General features: G+C 35.4%; 1 protein-coding gene across 1 annotated transcript; it reads right to left on the reverse strand.

Moving 5' to 3' along the window:
• Positions 1–573: 573 nt before the first annotated feature.
• Positions 574–11,496, reverse strand: LOC120593221 (high mobility group protein 20A). The gene is made up of 5 exons (XM_039850922.1): positions 11,348–11,496; positions 6,716–6,863; positions 4,820–5,032; positions 1,634–1,766; positions 574–676 (listed from the first exon to the last, which is right to left on the reverse strand). The coding sequence occupies exons 1-5, from the start codon at positions 11,434–11,436 to the stop codon at positions 588–590; spliced, it is 672 nt and encodes a 223-aa protein (XP_039706856.1). The 5' UTR covers positions 11,437–11,496; the 3' UTR covers positions 574–587.
• Between the last annotated feature and the right edge of the window lie 9,315 nt (positions 11,497–20,811).

A 20,811-nucleotide genomic window follows, 5' to 3' on the forward strand; every position in this document is an offset into this window, starting at 1 on the left:
AACGTACTCTATGTTTGCACAATGATAAAATCACCTAACGACACATTTTTCAGGGCATATTCCTGTCATTAAGTGGAGTATGGCTACATTAACCATAGGCTACCTAAATATTTAAAGCTCTTATGTAGCAAAGCCAACACACATTGGAACACAGGCCTAAATCCTATTGATGAGGCTGAACCAAATAGAGGAGAAAAGGCCAGTGAACAAACGTGAAAGGAGGCACAGGAACCAAGATATTGTCACTTGCGCTGTTGACATTGTAATTGAATAACCAAATGCTGGGTTCCCTAAAATTTACAACTGTTTTTTTTAAGAGTCAGAGTAAGGTATTTGATGATGATAAACTATGGTCCAATAGCTTTCAGCTGATCCTAATTTCTGTCTCTCACTCCAAATTCTAGCCATCTTCAGCATTTAAAGCCAATAAAATTCTTGGACAAGAAAAGACTGGAGTCAAGGACAGAATCATGATATAAATGTCTATTATATGCTAAGAATCCTTGAGCTAAAGCAACTCGCCCAATCGGAATTATGGGATAGAAAATACTCTGTCATTCATTAAAAGCAGTATTTTAAATAACATTTTAATAATAATAATGAAAAAATATACATATATAGTATGTAGACAGAAAGCTAATTACCTCATGATCATGAGTGGCCTGTCTGGCTGCATCTAAATATATGGAAAAATAAGGAAACATTAAGTTGAAAAATAAAACACAACAATAACAAAACCCAAGCAAACAACTGTGCCAAACCACAAAAACTGTTGGCTATCACAACATATGATGTTTTCTCTCATGGCTTTATTAATCAGTCAGTCAGCAAAAGTTAAAGGGAACCCTGTATTTATAGGTTACACGATTAGACAGAAGAGAAACAGCAGACACAGTTTTATCATTGAGGAGAATAGGGTGGGAGGGTGGACAGGAAACATATGCCAAAAGCTGTTTGCACATTATAGTTTAGCAGGGAAGATGCCCAAGTGTGAAAAGATGCAATGGACAAGGAACAATAGATTAGTTGTGAGTGAGGTGTCTTTGCAGTGTTTCCTGAAGAAGGGGAACTTAAAGCAAGTCTTGTAAGGGTGAGAGAAACGATTTTAATGAAGAATAAAAGAATCATGAGTACCGAAATCTTGCCTATTTTGTTCAATGCTGCATCCTTAAAGCCTCAGTAAAAGCCTGATATGTAATAGGAGGTGCTCAATACATATCTTTAAATGCACACATATCTGAATGCATATATGAATGAAAAGGGTGATTATTGGAGGTTGGGAGAAATGGCACGTGAAAGGCTTAGAGGTTTTAGTTAAAGCAAGGCAGTTACGTGGTTTAGTAGACAGAGTTGTTTAGAGGCAGAGAAATGCCTAAACTGGGAATTCGAAAAAAAGCATAGACAACTAAAAGGAGTCTTGGAACATAAGCCAAATTGTTGATATTGGATATAGAAACCAGCTGGAATTTCTAAACGAGAGCAATGGGATTTTAATAAAATTCCAAGACAACGCATAGATGTAAACGTAGTATAATAGAGAAATGATAAGAACATATCTTCTATATCACTCTAATAGGAGCCTTTGAGACATTTGTCACACACAACAAACTACAAATACATTTGGTTCTGATACCTTGCCTATGAGATTTGCCTTTCTGACGGTCCTGGGTTTTCCTACTGAAAACCTTATAGGCCTCAGTTTTCTGATATTGCTCCAGTTCCTTCATGTAACGCTCTTTATCTCTGTCTGCTTCATCAAGGTAGCGCTAGAAAAGAAATGTGGAATTATTTTCAAGAAACAGATCTTATTTAGGTTAAATATCAATGGCTATTTGAAAAAAACAGAGGACAATTAGAACACGAAAAGAAAAGTATATGAGGAATAAGCTTTAAGGGAGAATTTAAAAAAGCCATATGAATAGAATAAAGTATAATCCCCAAATTATAAAAGAAATAGGTGATTCTGACTTTTTATATACTATTTATTACCTTTTCTGACTTAATAAAGACAAATTCTATTGAGATCATTCTCATAAAAAATTCACAAGAAGATGATTATAGTTATTTCTCTAATTCTATAGATAGAATTCCACATGGTTGTTAGAGTCCTCAAGATGGCTGAATACCACATAGATACACTTAGTCCTCCCACGGAAAAGGATAGAATAATACTTAATTTCTCTAATTCCCAACCTATTCTGAGGGAATGAACTCATTTATCAATTGGCCTTTTAAGAGCCTGAAGAATGGAGCACTAAAACCGGAAGACATAAAGAACATAAAAAAGAATGACCACATCCTATGGACCTAAAATATGAGATAGCTTATATCTATCTACATGCTTTGTGTTATTAATTATTTAAACAAGGTTCACTGATACACCAGCATAATTTTGTTTATTGCTTTGTCCCTTTAATTCATCAATTAGGTTTAAAAAATAAAGCATAAAAATACTGCTTCTAAATGAATACAAGTTAGTCAGAAATATATTAAAAGCCTTGTCTCACACAAGAACCAGATGTAGGGGAGACACAACTGGCCAGATGTGAGAGAATTTAAGTACTAAAATACTTAAGTACAATAATAAATTAAAAACCATTTGAGAGAAAAAACCCATATGCCCATACCTATAATAAATAAATAAGCAAATAAACACATAAATGGGGAGAGAGGAGGGCCCTTGCTTATATTAGAATGTTGAGGGCCAGCTGGTAAATGTGGAGGGAGTGCTAGAGCTAGAAAATCATCATTTTTCAATCATCATGGTAAAGATTAGATCAGGCAAAAGTCATCAATGAATGCTAAATCTAGGGGGGAATTTTGATATGAATAGACTATTATCATATCCTTAAAACATCTCTCCAAAGATTGCTTATTAATTATAAGGGAGAATAGAAAAAATTTTATTGAGTGAGCAAAATTAACATTACTAATGAGGAATAAAGGGACATTGCGATACCCTAAGAAGGACACGACACCACCTATGCAGTATCTTCATCAAGATGCATACCCTTAATATAATCACAAGAAACATCAAATACAAAACGAGAAATGTTATGTTAAAAGTAAACAAAAAGGAGGAAGGGGGAGGGATTGTATTTTTTTTTAAATATCAATATCATTAAAGACATAGAAAGGTTGTGGAAATATTCCAAATTAAAGGAATCTAGAGATTTGACTACTAAACACAAAACTTGACCTTAGACTGGAATCTAAACTGTGTGTGTGTGTGGGGGGGTGGGTGGGGGCAGAATTTACAGAATGATGTTAGGTCAACTGGAATACTGATGGTAGGTGGACAAAAGTATTGTGTTAATATAAAATTATAAAGTTAATAACTGTACTATGGTTATGTAAGAGAATATGTCTATTCTTAGGAAATACACTGAAATATTTAGGGCCATGATGTATGTAACATCCTCAAATGATTCTGAAAAAAATAGTGTGTGTGTATATAGTGAGAGAGTGAGAGGGTGAGAGAGAGTGAGTGCGAGAGAGAGCACATGCACTTGGACCTTTTCCAAATTAAAGCAGTTTTGTTAACCACAAAAACAAAATATATGAGCACATATGAGTATATGAGTATATGAAAATATGAGTATGAACACATATGCAAAGGGAGAAATGGGATAAAATGTGTTAACAAAAGATGAATCTGGGTAAAAAGTATTTGGGTGTTCTTTGTAAAATTCTATGTTTGTGACTTTTTGTACATTTGAAATTATATTCAAATAAACATTAAAAAAAAAATAAGCGTGCAAACCCTTGTCCTATATACCTAACAGTGGTTATCCCTGGAGATAACTACTGTTACTTTTTTCTTTATACATTCTGTATTGTCTGAAAAAATTTTAAACAATGAGCATGCATTAATTTTGAAATAAAAAAAATTAACAGTAACCTAGTATGTACAGCTCACTATCCCTTTATACATTAGAGCTAAAACAATGGATGACACACACTGCTTTCTATTAGCTTGCTACCACAAACACAGAGCTTCAAGTTGCAACTTAATCTGATCTCTCTGAAACTTTTTGAATTCAGTTACTTCCCAAAAGTATTTTTCAATTTGGTTTCAGTCTGTTTGGAATCCTTTTTAAAGAGTGTAAGTCATGAAAGAGTATAAGACATAAAAGAAACATAGATATCTTTCAGATGCTGAGAATGCTGGGAACTTTTAACTAAAAGACACTCCCACAACCATCACTCCATGTTAGTGCCATTTCAACCAGTTCATGGCTATCTTGTCCTTAATTTCTATCAAATCTGTAACGAATAGATTTGTTTCAGTCTGGCAATAGAGTTAGTTTCTGTTTTAGAAGAGAAAGAATTTAAGTAGTTCTTGCGTTATTTTCCATAATAGGTTAAATGTGCCAAAACTTTAGTTTAAAAATTTTATTAAAGCAGTAAAATCTTTCTTAAACAAAAATCTTATGTGAACAGAATTTTATCAAATGACCTCTTTTCATTTAACTCATGACTTTTATTTAACTCGGTGGAATGAATTAAGTTGACAGATTTCTTAATTTCTTAGTATGGAACCACTTAAAAAAATCTTATGTGACTTCTCAGCATATAAATCAAATAAGAGCAGTGCTGCTTTGGTTGAGGGCCCCTCCTGCTCACACCCCTGCAGCAGACCCTGAAAGAGTATAAAAACCACTGTGCTAAGGAAAAGTGCAATGAAGGATCCTGCTATTCTCGTCTCCTAGGCACTATGACAAAACAGAAGAATCAACTGTCCATCCTCTTTGCTTTTCTGGCAGATTATTTCTGAGATATAATCAAAACCAAGCAAAGGATCAGGAATAGAAACAACCTGTTTTTCCTCAGGAGGGAGTTTACTCCATTCATTGCCTAACATCCTTGTGATTTCTGGAAATGGGACTTCTGGTCTTTTTGCTCGAAGTTGTTCTCGACGCTCGTTCATGAACCGAACATATCCTGTAAGGGGGGATTTGGGTGCATTGCTGTCTCGAAGAGGTTTCTTCCTCTTTCTTCCTTTGGACCAACCTCCTCGTTTACTTCTTTGCTACAAAATAAAAATCAAAACCAAATTACAATAACAAAAATGTCCCCAATAACACAACAATAAATACTAACAAACAAAATGGGATCACAGTTGCATTTTCCTGTCATTAATGGGTATTCAAAGCTCTCCAAATCTTTCACAGGTACAAATAACTGCAATGCAGTTTTCAAGAGGGGACTCTAGATGGTTCACTTTTAGACCCTTTTAGGTACCAAACTACAAGCTGTTGCACTAAGTGGATATTTTAGTGCTAACTCCAAGAGATAAGAATAAAGGAGTGTCACAATCACTCAAGCTTTGGCCTTCATATGCACTTAACAAGTCCCGCCTCCCAACAGGGGAGTATTCTAAATGAGAAATACAGCACATACACAGCACTGTACCAGAGAAGCAAACATTGTCACAGTAGATCAGAACAAAATGTCATATGCATTGGGCAAATGAAGAAACAAGTTGAAGTACAGGAATTAAAAATCATTCATGAAGGGTGCTTCTTATTGATACTGCTCAAAGATCAGTTTATTTCCCATAGGAGATAGTACAGATTGTTAAATTAATATCTAAGTCTTAGAAAAATTTCAATAAGCATAATATATCCAAAATGAAGTCTCGTTTTTGGGTTGGTGATTTGTTCCTTAAGATGTTTATTTTATAAAGTCAGAGGTCTTTATATGTTATATAGTTAAATCCAAAAGTAAATCACCTCTAAAAAAGTTTAAATAAAGGGCTGAGGTACCCTGACGTTTTACTACAAACCTTTTCCTTGTCCTTTTAAATGAGATACACATATTTTTGCTTCATAATTTTACAAATACATACAGCCTTCAGTTGATAATGTTTTATGAATATAAGAATTCTTATTTCATAAAAGAGAAATATAAGCAAAATAGGACCAAAAAAACACCTAAGTATTAATTACAGTATTACACCCCTCCAAATATATATAAAATGGTGTAATAATTCACCATAGGGCAAATGGTATATTTGGCTTTTTTTTTTTTTTTTGTGAACCTAGTAATGTTAAAGTTACTAAGGATTTTAAGATGTTTGTGAAGCCTTAAGCATTCATCATAACCTTTAAGATTGCCAACACAGAAAAATCAGCTCTTTTAAAATAAGAAAAAGGCTAAAAATCAATGGTGGTACTCTTTTATGGCTAAAAACGAGTGCCTTAAAACATAGACAATGGAAATCAGTCATTTTTGAGAAACACTGAAAGTCCAACAAGAACAAGACTTCCCAGGCCCATACACAACTTCTGTGTTATTTAAAGATGTCCCCCATGGATGGTCGAATGATTTGGTAAGTAGCATGAATCCTTTGGGCACATAAAAACTCCATGCTACAGGACTTAGTGAGCAGTATGTGGCCTTGAACATGGGCATGTGGACTTCTCATTAATTACTTATTTAATTAAATAATTCATTTACTCATTCAACAAGCATTTGTTAAATATCTAATATTCTTCTGTAGGTATAAATCTCTTAGGCAGCGGAAAAAAAGTCTACCTGTCTTTATGTCATTAAAACCATTAATATGATTCCACATAAAGTAAGAAATATAAAGCAGAAAATTTTGCCGAATTTAAGAAAGCCAGATGATGGACACCTCAATCAACTCCCTTGCTGCCTGCTTCTTCAGAAGCTTCAGAAACCAGTAACAGGAGGAGACACTTCAGCGTACCTCATCTTCATGCCTCTGTTCATTGCCTTCTGCTGTGTTTGAAGACTCATTCTGAAGCAACTGACCTTGGGAGATATCCTCCACAAATTCTGGATTGTTGGTGGATGACGTGGCTCCACTACTATATGGAACCTCTGGGTGGGTTAACCTGAAGAATAAAAAGCAGAAGTGTAAAAGTTCAGTATCAATAGCATCAAACACTCTTACTTACCAAGTTCAAGACAAACTTCCCTGCCAGCAAAAGTACACGCCAGCCCTTGAATTAATTCCCCCACCTCATTCTGTATAAATGTAAACAATGTCTCCATAGCACTTTTTTATAGAGCATTTTAAAAAATGGTTTCAGTGCTTGACTGAATCAGATCAGTTCCATGAAGAAGTCTCCTACTAAAAAAAAATATTCTTTTCCCAAAATATTACCTCTTCCCTCAACATAGACTTCACATTAGTTCTGAGCATGCAATAGAATCTGACTTTTATATGCTACCTTTCCTGTATCTACAATGTAAAGGGAACATACTATTTATAGAAAATGAGAATAGGAATGGGGATTGAAGAAGCTGTTTGTCCCCATCACAAAATAGAGAGTTCTTGAAGGGCATAAGAAACATCTCATTCCACAGGCTATTCTTTCTTGGATTATAGTGTCTATTGACAACCAGATTATTTAAAAACAATATTATCAAGTTCATTAAGTTCAAGTATAAATGTTAAAGAATCAGACAGATATATTTCTTTTCTGATCCCACCATTTGTTCCAGCTCAGTCAGCAGACCGGATCTCACAAGGATACAGAAGATGGCTGGGTCTTAGACTGACTTACCCTATCACATGTGGATGAAGGAATGTAAGAAAAGGCAATATCATGTGCCATGAGTTTGAGGTTTTTCAGGGGAGAGGTGTGGGGGAAGTGGAGGAAGATACATAAGAAAGTAATATTTAGTTTTATTCTGGAAGAATGTATACTTCATAGGGTTATAGACACATAATTATCATGTAACATAAGTACTGAAATATAAGTTTGTAAAATGTGCCATAAAAACACAGTAGAGGGTATGATAAATTTTATATGTGTGGATAGGATGTTAAGAGATTTTACAGAGGCAGTCTTGAAAGATGGATAGGCATTCACCAGGTAAAAAACATCATTACAATCAGAAAGAACATAACAAGAGAAAATGAACCCCATCAGGAGGCTATTGCAATAAACGAAGTGAGAGACAAGGGCAGACAGGATGGAGAATAGGGGAGAGAAAGCTAAGAGATACTTAAGAGGTAGAATGGAGAGAACTTAATGACTGAATATAGTGAGAGGAAAAGAAGAGTCAAAGGTATTCTGAGGTTTCCTGATTGTATGATTATATACTATGAACCAAGGAAACAACTGGAATGAGTGTGTGTGTGTGTATGTGTGTAAAAGAATAAAATGGTATGTCTGAAACACTCGAGACATAATAAAGTGGAACTGTTCCACAGACAACTGGAAACATACCCTGAGAGAACAGCAGTGAAGAAAAGGCATGAGACAGATTTGAGGCATCAGCCCACGGCAATAACGGGAAGTGCTAGACATTCTCCAGAAAGATAGTGAGAAAAGTCAGGACAGAACTCTGTTGGAACAATATCATTTTAGGAACAAGTGTTAGAAGAGCTAGGAATAGATGAGAGAGGACATTAAGAGATTTAGGGTTTTAAGAAGTGGGAATTAACTAAGTAAAAAGCTGCAGATGCCAAATAAGACAGGTGAAAAAAATATCTGCTAAATTTGAAGACGCAAAGTTTGCTGGCGATTTTAGGGAGTACAGGTTTAGTGGAATGGAAATAAAAACCAGATTACAGAGGACTGAGAAATGAATAAAAGCAGATGTAGATTGTCCTGAAAATTAAAGTATACTTTTCCAAAACTTTCTAGAAAACATTAGATGATCGTAAACAATAGGTTCCGACATTTTTGAGGGTCTTTGAAAAAGGTAAGAGAATCTATGAGCTCAATGCCAATCATGTCCTCTGAAAAGAGGAGCTAACAGAAATCCAGTTTGATCTCAGCAGCTTTGTTTTTCCAATGTTTCAATCATTTTGGCTGTCTTAGGCAACTTGTTCTTTCACTGTCAGTCTCATTTCAATGTGCTACCAATTTTTAAGTTACTAACTCTTGTACATTCTTATTTCAGTAATATATGAGAAGTAGGTTTGGGAAAAGAGTACCAATCCTATGATTCTCTGACTGAAATAGACAGGAATCAGAAAGGAGTGGTCAAAGGCATTAAATATCTTTGAGATGACATAAAAAGGTTCTTTTGTTCCTGTGAATGAACTGTCTGTACTCTTAGCTAAAGCCAACAACCCTACCATTTGTGCCCTGGCTTTCATACCTGCTAGCCTACTCAAACACAGGTTTTTGGCAATTCTGCCCTTTCTGGCATCACCAATTTTGCCTTCTCTACTGGATTAGCCTAATCAGCATGCAAATGTGGCATTATTACTCTTAAAACAACACAAATGAAAACAAAAAACACTTTCTTGATCCCACTTAATTTTTTTCCTTTCTTTTATAGAACTGTTTATACTAATTGACTTCATTTGTTTATACTGGTAAGAATTAACTTATTGTCTTCATTTTTTCTCCTTTCATTCTCTCTTAAACCTAACCCAAAGGAAATATGTGCTTACAACTTGTCAAAGTCCAGTGTAATTTCTTAGTCCTCATCTTACCTGATCTTCCAGGTAAGGTTTTGACCCAGTTTATGTCTTTTCCTTCCTTTTCACTTGGTTTCCAAGACCCCACACTCCCCTGGTTTTTCTGCTACCCTTTTAACTATTCCCTTTAGTTTTCTTTGCTGACTGTTCCTCTTCTGCCAGACTTCTAAATGATGGAGCATCCCAGAGCTTAGGAATTAGAGCTTTTCTCTTTTCTTTTTTTTAATTTACAGTGTTCATTTCTTTGAGGATCTTGTCCAGTTTTATGGCTTTATGTATACTGATGACTCCCAAGTTTCTAGTGTAGACCTCCTCTAACTTCAGAACCTGGTATCAATCTGCCTGTTTGACATCTCTGTGTGGATATCTAACAAGCATCTCAAGTTTCAAATCTACAAAACCAAGCTCCTAAAATCCCCTCCCCTACCTGCTTTGTTTTAAACATCTAAGTTAATGGTGATTCCATCCCTTCGGTCTCTTAGGCCAAAACTTTGGAGTGGCTTTTTTCTCCCTTCTTACATCTTGTCCCGTCTTTTGGGCAAATCCAGTTTGGTTTACCTTCAAAATATATCTAGAATTCTATATGTCTCACCACCCCCAGTGGCACTATCTTTGAATCCCAATCCAGTGAGGTTTTTACCCCTAAGACTCCACTTAAAGTACTCTTGTCAAAGTCGCTAGTGATGTTTTTTAAGTCATCATCTCTCACCTTAATTATTTCAGGAGCCTAACTGGCCTCCTTGCTTCAGCCCCTGCTCCCTTCACTCTATTTTCTCAATATAATGGTCACGGGGATCCTATTAAAAAATAAGTCAAATCATATCATTTGGCTCAAAAGCTTCCAATGCTTTCCTTTCTCAGAGTACCAGTTCAAGTGCTTACTCTGATCTCTCAGATCCTACCAGATCTAGTCCCTTGTTGTTTCCTTTTTTAATCTATAGTTCTTATCAACATAGTATTTTACTTATTTAACCTGTTTTTTTTTCTGATTTCCCTGGTAGAATTTGAGCTCTACAGGGGCTGGGAGTTCTGTCTGTTTTAGTTGCTTAATATCTAGTGCCTAGAACAGTGTCTGGCACATAGCAGACACTCAGAAAATTTTTACTGAATGAACTGGATTTAGTAATGGCAAACTTTTGAAAGGTCTTGGAGAACAGTTTCATCTGAAGAGTAAGGGAAGAGGCAGATATTAATGAGGTAGGAAACAAAAGTGAAGGAAGGAAAACAGAATTACAAAGTAGAGTCTATTTTTAAAGAGCTCTAAATAATATTAAAATAACACATCTTAAGAATTAGCTAGCACTTCAATCTATAGTGAACACATTTCTTCTTTGGCAAATAATTTCTAAACAGAAAAGATAAAAATTTAAGCATAACAGATTTTTAAGGGAAGGATTATTGCTATTAGCCCTTTTTTATATGCCTTTACTATCTTTGCTTATCTGTCCAAATACAGTAAAGAAGGAACACAAGGGGAAAAAAGTAAAAGAACAGAAGTCAGCTAGAGCTCCTAGGCATCTTGAATAAAGAATCATATTAAAAATTCTGATCTTAAAAAAAAAAAAATCAGACCTTTAGAAAAAAAATTATTTTAATATCTGTGGCAATTCAAACAAAATGAACTTGATTTTCAGAGCTAACCCTGTGGCAGGTATTTCTTTAATAGTGACCATGTACTTATTTTAACTGGGAGTCATTGATGTTTGCTAGACCCCACATATTGCTGTTCCAGTTCACAGGAGACAGAGCGCTTCAAGTGACAGCTGAATGCTGATTACAAAGCACCTTACAATGGCTCTCACTCTCTTTGCAAAGCGTAACAACTATATCTTCTATTCTTATGATATAAAACTGCCTTTTTAGCACGTCGTAATTTGTCAGAAACTTTGTTTTGAAGCCTAGGACGAGGCCCAGTATCCCAAAGTAGCTGCTTACCCAGTGGTAGCCAGATCATTACTCTCCTTGGATCCATCTTCATCTGCAAAAAGGGGAGGCAGGGTGGAACTAGTCATCAAGGTTTCCATCTCCCTAAAAAGAAGAGAGAATTAAAAAATAATGGCTTAATTACTTCCAGTTCAAGTTCCACTAATTTAACAGCCAGTCTTTCTTAACTTTATTGTATCAGCAGGAGAAGAGAAACTGACCTGAATATTAGTTTTTGTGACTTGGACACATCAATTTAAACTCTATGGTTAAAGAATGGGCTTTCAACCTTGGTCTTAATCAACTGACCGGACTAAAAAGTTAGATTTTTAACAACTCACAGTTTGGAAAATTCCTTTTTTGTTTTTTCAGAATATCTTCAAAAGTATACTTCATTTCCTGAGAAATTAAGCAGAGTAACTCAGAAGCATTGCAACCCAGAGCAAGTTATTCAATCTCCTTAAGATGCAATCTCACTATCTTAGACAAAATTGCTGACTTAACCCAGAGGGTTATTGTGAAAAATTAAACTGGAAGTGCTTCATAAACAGAGGAAGGCTAAGGTTTACGTGCTCTGAGTATTATTATATAAAGAAAGGTATTGTTATTACAGCATTACCAGTTCTCAGTCCCAGATGAATCCTCAGATTCAATGGTGACAAACTGAGCCCTCCAAAAGGAAATAGTGCAAAGGAAGCAGAGGATGGAAGGCATACTGATATGGTTCATAGTTAAAGAAACGACACTTCCAGGTCAGAAACATGCTCCACATCACTATGATGACCAACAGCAGAAATAGCAGGCATCTGGGTACAGAGAACAACTAAGCTTAATTGAAGAAAACAAATCACAAGAACTCAAGGTTATCAGCATGAAAGGATAAAAGGATAAAGTGACAGAGAGAGTAATTTCATTTAGCTCACAAAGCAAAGTTTTTTCCTTTCCAAGGTTTACCACCAAGGGCTTTACTCCATATAGCTAAAAGTAGCAGCCTTCCGCTCATCATGAAAGTGATATTCAACCAAAACGTTCAAAAGTGACCCCAAACATCAGCCACTTAAGTGGAAGTGCAAACTACTCAAGAAAGAATGCCTCAATCAACCGAGAGAGTTGAGAAGCAAATTATGAGAATTCATGTAGGAGCTCTCTGAGCAGTTATTTCAGGTGCTGCTGCTAGAGACCTAGTGAACCAGCAATTAAAAGGAAAACTCAGTAGCCCAAGCAGAGCTATGGTTTATCCTACTGAAGTGGAAATAACAAAGAAAATGCAGATGACACTGACATCACATTCTAAATTTTCAATAGAATAATTTACTTCCGAACCGATGAGTTCTTTCTTTTTACTTTTCTTATTTTCACTTCTAAATTTGTTATTTAGCAGACCAAGTTCCATAAATAGCTTAATGTAAAAAAAAAAAAAAATGCATCTCTGTTTATCTACTACCCATTATAGGGGATAAAGCATGGGAGGAATAGAGAGAAACTTCTACTCAACCACAATATGGAGTTCATCGCATGTGCTGGGATGTTTGCTAACCCCTTTCAACTCCTTCAGGTCAGGGGGTTTAACAGGGGGCTCTAACAAATCCTGCAAAATTCCATTCTAGATGTTTTCTAGAATAATCCTGACACAAATTTTAATTCACATTATATACAGATCAGATTAAAGCCTGGGCTTTAAAGGCTGCTAATATCACCTTAAACCAACATTCATCTTACTAAAAGAAAATGGAACAATTAGATGGCATACAGTCGAACTGTGTATCGTGAACAAACATTCAAATAGCCAGGTATATACCCTCCAACCCTTAAAAGGACTCGTTTATTTGGCTTCTTTCTAAAAGTCTCCCTAGAAATAAATAGCCTTTCAAGAATCTCAAGATTCAGCATTTGAAGCTTCTGGTGTCCCTCCCACACCTCAAAAGAAGATATGTTATTTGGCAGGGGACAAACAGTGTTATTTCATTCACTATGCCAACACGCCCTTCTCTGAATGTCTCCTAGATATCTAGTCATTTCTGAAATATGGGGAGGCAGCTGGACAACACAACTTTAATAACATCTGAACAGACCATATAAACAAAGAAAGCTCAGAGAACACACATTTTTTGCTTTTTTTTTCCCTCTTAAGCTTGTTTTACTTAATCTATGTGGCTTCGGATATACCTCCTTTAGTGTTACTGAATAGTTAGGTCCCTAAAAAATGAGTAATAAAGTGGGTGGAAGGTTAAGTGGTCAAGATTAACAAAAGAAGGAAATGAGGAAATGGTCCACTGAAACCCAAAGGCCTCTAAACTAATCCAATAAGTTGGAAAATAAAATGATTCCCAAGAATAAGGCTGGGATCCTACAAGAATCTGCTTTCATGCAGACCAAGAAGGGGTGATTCAAACTCAATCACAGCTACCAAGTCACTGATTGCCAAAAGCCCCTCAGTGTAGCATCTATGCCTGACAATGTCCTAGTAGTACACAGGTCACACTGAACTTTGAAATTCTATGCAAAGCACTTAAGAAATGTAATGAATACTGCTCTGGAAGGGGAAATAAGAGCAATATGTACAAAGGCAAGGCAATATACACGTTTGGTTCTCCACTGCTGTTTACATAAATAGGTATACCATGCAGATGTTTCCTTGCAGAAGGAACTAATCCAGTGAAAGCTTCTACTGGGAGGGCTGAAAAACTGCTATTACCTTGGGGCTTACACTTTGAACTGGGGTCTAGTAGCTTTGGAAACCCAGAAATTCCCTTTAACACTAACCACTCAGTGAAAACAAACAAACAAACAAAAAAACGGATGCATAAAACAGTGCCAATTTAAGACTTTTAACGACGATTATAAAAACTGTAATGAGAATTATATTAAGCACATAAGATATTTATTGGCCAATCAACACGGTCTATCCCTGTAGTAATATGCGGAGCCAAATCATAATCAGAACATTGCTTTGGTCAATAAAGGACCAGAACAAAGGAAATTAGGTGGAGCTTAAGAAATGTTCCTCAACTAAGACTGTCCTAGTGACCTTTCCTGACAAAAGAAATTATCTCAACATGAGATTATGTTATTCCCAATGTGTTGGACAATGCAGGAAGCATAATTGTACTTCTGTTTTCTGGGGTTGGAGCTTTCCAAGTATCTTTTCTTTACTTTACATATATTAATTTTTCTTCATTAAGTCCTCTTCCTTGGAGATATTCCTTCCCCAACAATATACCTCAGAGGTGAGAGGTGGGATTCTACCCTCATTTCCCATACTACAACCATTATGCGAAACTCCCCGTTTCTTTAAAAATTGTGTCACTTGGCTATACCAACCTCAAATTCAAAAATCTTTGACTACTATTTCCTATTATTTCAGCTCAATTACTTCTACCACAACTGATAACTTTAACTACGCAAACCTCTATTCATTGACCATTGATTTTCTCTTCTCTGTCCAGCTTAGATCCTATGACTACATTTCAAATATTCTTTTGCCAACACTTTCAATTCCTTTGCCTTGCTATCTTTCTATACTCCAGATATAGATCAACTCTGAGTTTTAACTCAAGATAGTGCTGGAGAAAAATCACACACAAAAAGAGCACTACTATAAATTTATGCTATCCAACCATAATCTCAGCAGTTATTCTATATGTTCTTAGGATATTTCCCAACTGCTACATCAGCTCTATCAAACTTTTCCAACCAACTGAAACCTAACTCGCCCAGACTCTCCTGCTTATTAGCCTCAATGCTTCACATTCCCTGGACTCACATCAAAAACCATCCTAAATTACTTAATTTTTAGACATAATTCACATACTATAGAATTCAGTGGTTTTCATATATTTACAAGGTTTTATGACCAAGACCATAATAGATTTTAGAACATTTTTATCACTCCAAAAAGAAACTCAGTATCCCTTAGCAGTCACTTCCCATTCACCCCTATCCCTAGACCCAGGTAACCAATAATCTACTTTCTGTGTTTATGTTATAGTTATTCTGGACATTTCATATAAATGAAATCATATACTATGTGGCTTTTTGTGTCTGGCTTCTTTCACTTAGCATAAAGTTTTCAAGGTTCCCCACATTGTATGGCTATACCATATTTTATTTATCCATTCATCAGCTGATAAACTTGGGTTGTTTAACATTTTTGGGCTAATTTGTGAATAATGCTGCTTATAAATACTTGTGTACACATTTTTGTGTGTAGATGTTTTCAATTCTCTTGGGCATATACCTGGGAGTGGAATTGCTGGGTCATATGGTACTCATGCGTAACACTTTGAGGAACTGCCAAACTGTTTTCCAAACCACCTGCACCATTTTACATCCCCACTAACAATATATGAGCGAGTTCTGAATTCTCCATATCCTTACTACACTTTTCAGGAGTGCTAAGGAAATATCAACTCCAGCTCCCTCTAGCCACCCTGTTCAACCCAAAGAGGGGAAAAAACCCTAAGAAGCACTCTTGAAGTTCACAGTCCATGGGGATAGGCTCACCAAAAGACTGAGACCTAATCATAAAACTACAGAATGCTTTTCCTTCCCCTACATCTTACCATTACATTTCTAAAGGCTTAGGTACCACAGTTCCTTTCACTCAGTACATTATGTCAACTTTTCAACAAAAAGTAACACTGTATACTAAAAGACAAAAACAGTTTGAAGAGACTGAACAAGCATGAGAACCACAGTAAGATATGGCATGAACATTAAAATGATAAACCAGAATTTTTAAAAATTGTGATTAACATGTTAAGAGCTTTAATGAAAAAAAAAATAGACAACATGCAGGAACAAATAGATAATGTAAGCAGAGAGATGGAAATTCTAAGAATGAATAAAAAAGAAAAGCTGGAAATCAAAAACACAAATGAAGAATGCTTTTGATGCGCTCATTAGTAGACTGAATGAACACACCTGAGGAAAGACTCTCTGAGCTTGAGAATATAACCAAAGAAATCTCTAAAAGTGAAAATCAAAGAAAAAAAAGACTGAAAAAGAAAACGAACATATTATCCAAATACTGTGGGATATCTACAAAGAATGTAACTAATTTACATGTAATGAGAATATCAATTGAAGAAAGAGCAGAAGCAATATTTGCAGCAACAATGACTGAGCATATCTCCATTTTAATGTCAGACAGCAAACCACAGATCCAAGAAGCTCAGAGAACACCAAACAGGAATAATGTAAAAAAAACAAAACAAAACATAAAAACTTATCCCCTCAAAAAAACATCAAACCAAAGAATATTATATTCAAACTGAAGAAAATCAAAACAAACCTTGAAAGAAGCCAGACCAAGAAACTACCTAACTTACAGAGAAGAAAGATAATTTATCTGCCCTCTCTTCAGAAACTATGCAAACAAGAGAGTGGAGTGAAATATTTAAAGTATTGAGAGAAAAAACCCCAACGACCTAAATTTCTATACCTCGTGAAATTATCTTACAAAAGTGAGGAGAAATAAAAGATTTTTCTCAAAGAAAAATCAAGGGAATTTGTTTTCAGTAGACCTGCCTTGCAAAGTGTGTTAAATAAGTTCTTCAGATATAAATCAGTAGTTGATAGATGGTCATGGGGATAGGGAGCACGGCATAGGGAATGCAGTTAACACTAATATAATGTCTAGGTGGAGGGCCAGGGGAGGGAGGGAGCAGTTGGGGGGATCATTTTATGAACTACATAAATGTACTGTATACTTGAAACTAATTTAAATAAAAAGAAAAATTATATAGGTCAGAAACTTGGATTTACATAAAGAGCATTATAGCATGAATAAGTAAAGGTAAAATAAAAATTTCTTTTTCTTATAATTGATCTAACAGACAACAATTTGTTCAAAGTAATAATAGCAACAATTCAATATATGTATGCTTATACACACCTGGGCTTAGTATAAGTGAAATGAATGTCAGCAGTGATATAATGGATGACAGAGAGAAATTAGAATATTTTGCTATTATACAGTATTAACTCATTAAGTGGTACAGTGTTATATAAAAGTGGATGTGAATTAGTAGTAAATGTATACTGTAAACTCTCGGGCAACCAACCACTAACAAAAATAGAAAAATAAATATAATTACTATGTTAAGAAAGGAGAGAAAACGGAATCACACTCAGTTAAAACCAAAAAGACAGAAAAAGTGTGGAAAAGAAAAATAGAAACAAAAGAACAATGGCAACAAATAGAAAATAGTAACAAATATGGTGGCTATTAATCCAAGTATATCAATAATCCTCTTAAACATCAATGGTCTAAATACACCAATTAAAAGACAAAGATGGTCAGAGTAGATCAAAAAAGTTTCAACCATGTGTTGTCTATAAGAAACCACTTTAAATATAAAGACATATAAAGATTAAAAGTGAAAGAATGGATGGAGAATGATATAACACTAATCAAAAGAAGAGTAGCTATATTAATTTCAGACAGAGCAGACTTCAGAGCAAGGAAAGTTATTAGGGATAAAGAAGGGTATTGCATAATGTTAGACATACATATTTTGGATTATCATGTCTTGGAGTATTAACCCCTCCAGACATGATAATCCAAAATATGTATGTCTAACAACAAGTGTCAAAATATGTGAGGCAAAAACATAGAAGTGCAAGGAGAAGTAGATAAACCCACTATTATGACTGGAGACTTTAACACTTCTCTGTCAGAAATGGACAGATCCAGAACAGACAATTAGCAAGCACATAGTTGAACTCAATAGCCCTATCAATCAACTGGATGTAACTGACATCTGTAGGACTATTTAATCCAACAACCCCAGATTACACATTCTTCTCAAGCTCACCTGGAACATTCACCAAGGCAGACCAAATTCTGGGCCATAAAACATACCTTAACAAATTCAAAAAAGAAAAAAAAAAAAAAAAGAAAGCATACAATGTCTGCTTTCAGACCACAATAAAATTGAACTAGAAATAGGTAACAGAGAAAGGCTAAAATACTTAGAGATTAAATGACACACTTTTAAATAACATATGAGTCAAAGAAGAAAGCAAGAAAAATTGAAAAATATCTTGAATTAAAATAAAATGAAAATACAACTTATGAAAATTTGTGGGGTATAGCAAAAGCAGTACTTAGAAATAAATTTACTGAATAAATATATTAGAAACAACAAAAATCTAAAATCAATATTTTAAGCTTCCACTTTAGGAAACTAGAAAGAGTAAATTAAATCCAAAGTAAGCAGAAGATAACAACTAGAACAGAAATCCATGGAATTGAAAACAGGAAATCAAAAGAGAAAATCAACAAAAGAAAATGCTGTTCTTTCAATAAATCAATAAAATCAATAAACCTTTACTCAGTCTAAGCATAAAAAAGATACAAATCACTAATATCAGATATGAAAGAGGAGCTATCACTACAGATCTCATGGACACTAAAAGGATAATAAAGGAATGTTATAAACAACTCTATGCCCACAAATTTAATAACCACAATGAAATGGACCAATTCTTTGAAAGATACAATCCACCAAATCTCACACAAGAAACAATTTTAATAACCTTCCCCAAACAGAAAGCACCAGGCCCAGATGGGTTTGTTGGTGAATTCTACTAAGTGTTTAAGGAAGAAATTATACTAAACCTTTACAATCTCTTTCAGAGAATAGAAGCAGAGAGAATACTTCCCAATTCATTTCATGAAGCCAGCATTACCCTAATATCAAAATAAGATGAAGACATCACACACGCACACACACGAGACCCCCACTACAGACAAATATCTCTCATGAACGTAGAAACAAAAATCCTCAACAAAAATATTAGCAAATCAAATAACAATGTATAAAAAGAATGATACACTATGGCCAAGTTAGATTTATCCCAGGTATGCACGGCTGGTTCAACATTCAAAAATTAATTAATGGAATCCATCATATCGACAGGATAAAGAAGAATTACACAATCATATCAATAGATGCAGAAAAAGCATTTAACAAAATCCAACATCCATACATGATAAGAACTCTCAGCAAATTTGGAATTGATGAGAACTTCTTCAGCATGATAAAGAACATGAACAAAAAACCTATAGCTAGTAACATAGTTCATGGTGAGAAACTCAATGATTCTCCTCTAAGATCAGGAACAAAGTGAGAATGCCCCTCTTACCACTGCTTTTCAACACTGTAGCTGAAGTCCTAGCTAATGCAATAATTCAAGAAAAGTAAATAAAAGGTATACAGATTGAGAAAGGAAAAATAAAACTCTCTTTGTTCACAGATAGGATTTTTGAAGGTAGAAAATCTGAAAGAACTGACCAAAAAAACTCATGGAACTAAGTGAGTATAGCAAGGTTGCAGGATACAAGGTTAATATAAAAATCAGTTGCTTTCCTATATATCATCAATGAACAAGTGAGAATTTGAAATTAAAAACACATTACTGGGGAGTTTGGAGAAACATAGCGGAGTGAGAGACATCCCTAGCTCTCTCTGTCTCTCCTTGAAGCAACAACAAGCTGAACTCCTAAAACTCAATAAAAAACACCAAAACTGCACACCAGCATGTCTGAGTGTGGGATCTGTGCATAAGAGCTACCACAGGTCATAACCCTGGGTGTCAGGCAATGGACTGGGAGAAATAAAGAAGGTGCCTCTCCCAGCTACTGGAGCTACCTGTAGGAGGAGGGGGAGGGGAGAAGTAGTGGCAAGTTCCCTGAATGGCCCTGCCTGAGAAAGCTGTGAGCTCCCCACAGCCAGCCAGCGGCAAGGCCCAGTCATCAGGGCAGAGGGCAGAGAAGTGGGATGGCAGAAAAACAATAGTTGATTTTTACTGGCCACAGTTGCAAAACTGAGGTTGAGCTGCAGCCCCTAACCGTCAACCCAGAGAGCCCCTCACCCATATCCCTGAGACCCAACACCGTGGAGTCCCAAGGGAATCTGAGCAAACGCTACTGAAACTGTCGCTAACACTGACAGGGACTTAGACTAAGAGTAGCAAGTGAGATTAAACATCTATAAGAAAAAAAGGTATTAGTAAGGCTTTAGACACAGCAGGGATGCAAGAGGCTTAGACACCACCTACTGGAAACCAAAAGAAAAATGCCTTCTTTGCAACAGGCTAAAGAGAGACATTTATATAATAAATCATCATTCTGGAAAAAAACCAGAATATACTTCCATTAATGCCAAGGTGGAGAAATAGTACATTAAACACCAGGAACAACCAAGGTGACAAGGCAGCTTAGAAAGAAAGAGAAAAATCTCTGAAAAATAAGCTTACAGACATAGAATTACACAATTAAATGACAGAGAATTCAGGATGGTACTTCTGAAAGAGCTCAGTGAGTTCTTAAAGGATAAGAAATTTGCTATAGCAAGAGAGTAATGAATGTTCAGCATACATAGGGACAAAATGAAACAACAATGAAAAGGGGAGGAATCAAAGATCCAAATTCACAAAGGGCAATGGAGATAAGGCACGTGCAGAAGAAA

The sequence above is a fragment of the Pteropus medius genome, unplaced genomic scaffold, assembly GCF_902729225.1.
Source record: "Pteropus medius unplaced genomic scaffold, Ma_sr-lr_union100, whole genome shotgun sequence".
Classification (NCBI taxonomy): Eukaryota; Metazoa; Chordata; class Mammalia; order Chiroptera; family Pteropodidae; genus Pteropus; species Pteropus medius.

Excerpts from the sequence above, each read along its gene's own strand:
- LOC120593221 (XM_039850922.1), bottom strand. The coding sequence starts at position 11,436 with ATGGAAACCTTGATGACTAGTTCCACCCTGCCTCCCCTTTTTGCAGAT. Across the intron at positions 6,864-11,347 it reads AATGATCTGGCTACCACTGG|GTTAACCCACCCAGAGGTTC; the intron begins GTAAGCAGCTAC and ends TTTATTCTTCAG. Across the intron at positions 5,033-6,715 it reads AACAGAGGCATGAAGATGAG|CAAAGAAGTAAACGAGGAGG; the intron begins GTACGCTGAAGT and ends TTTATTTTGTAG.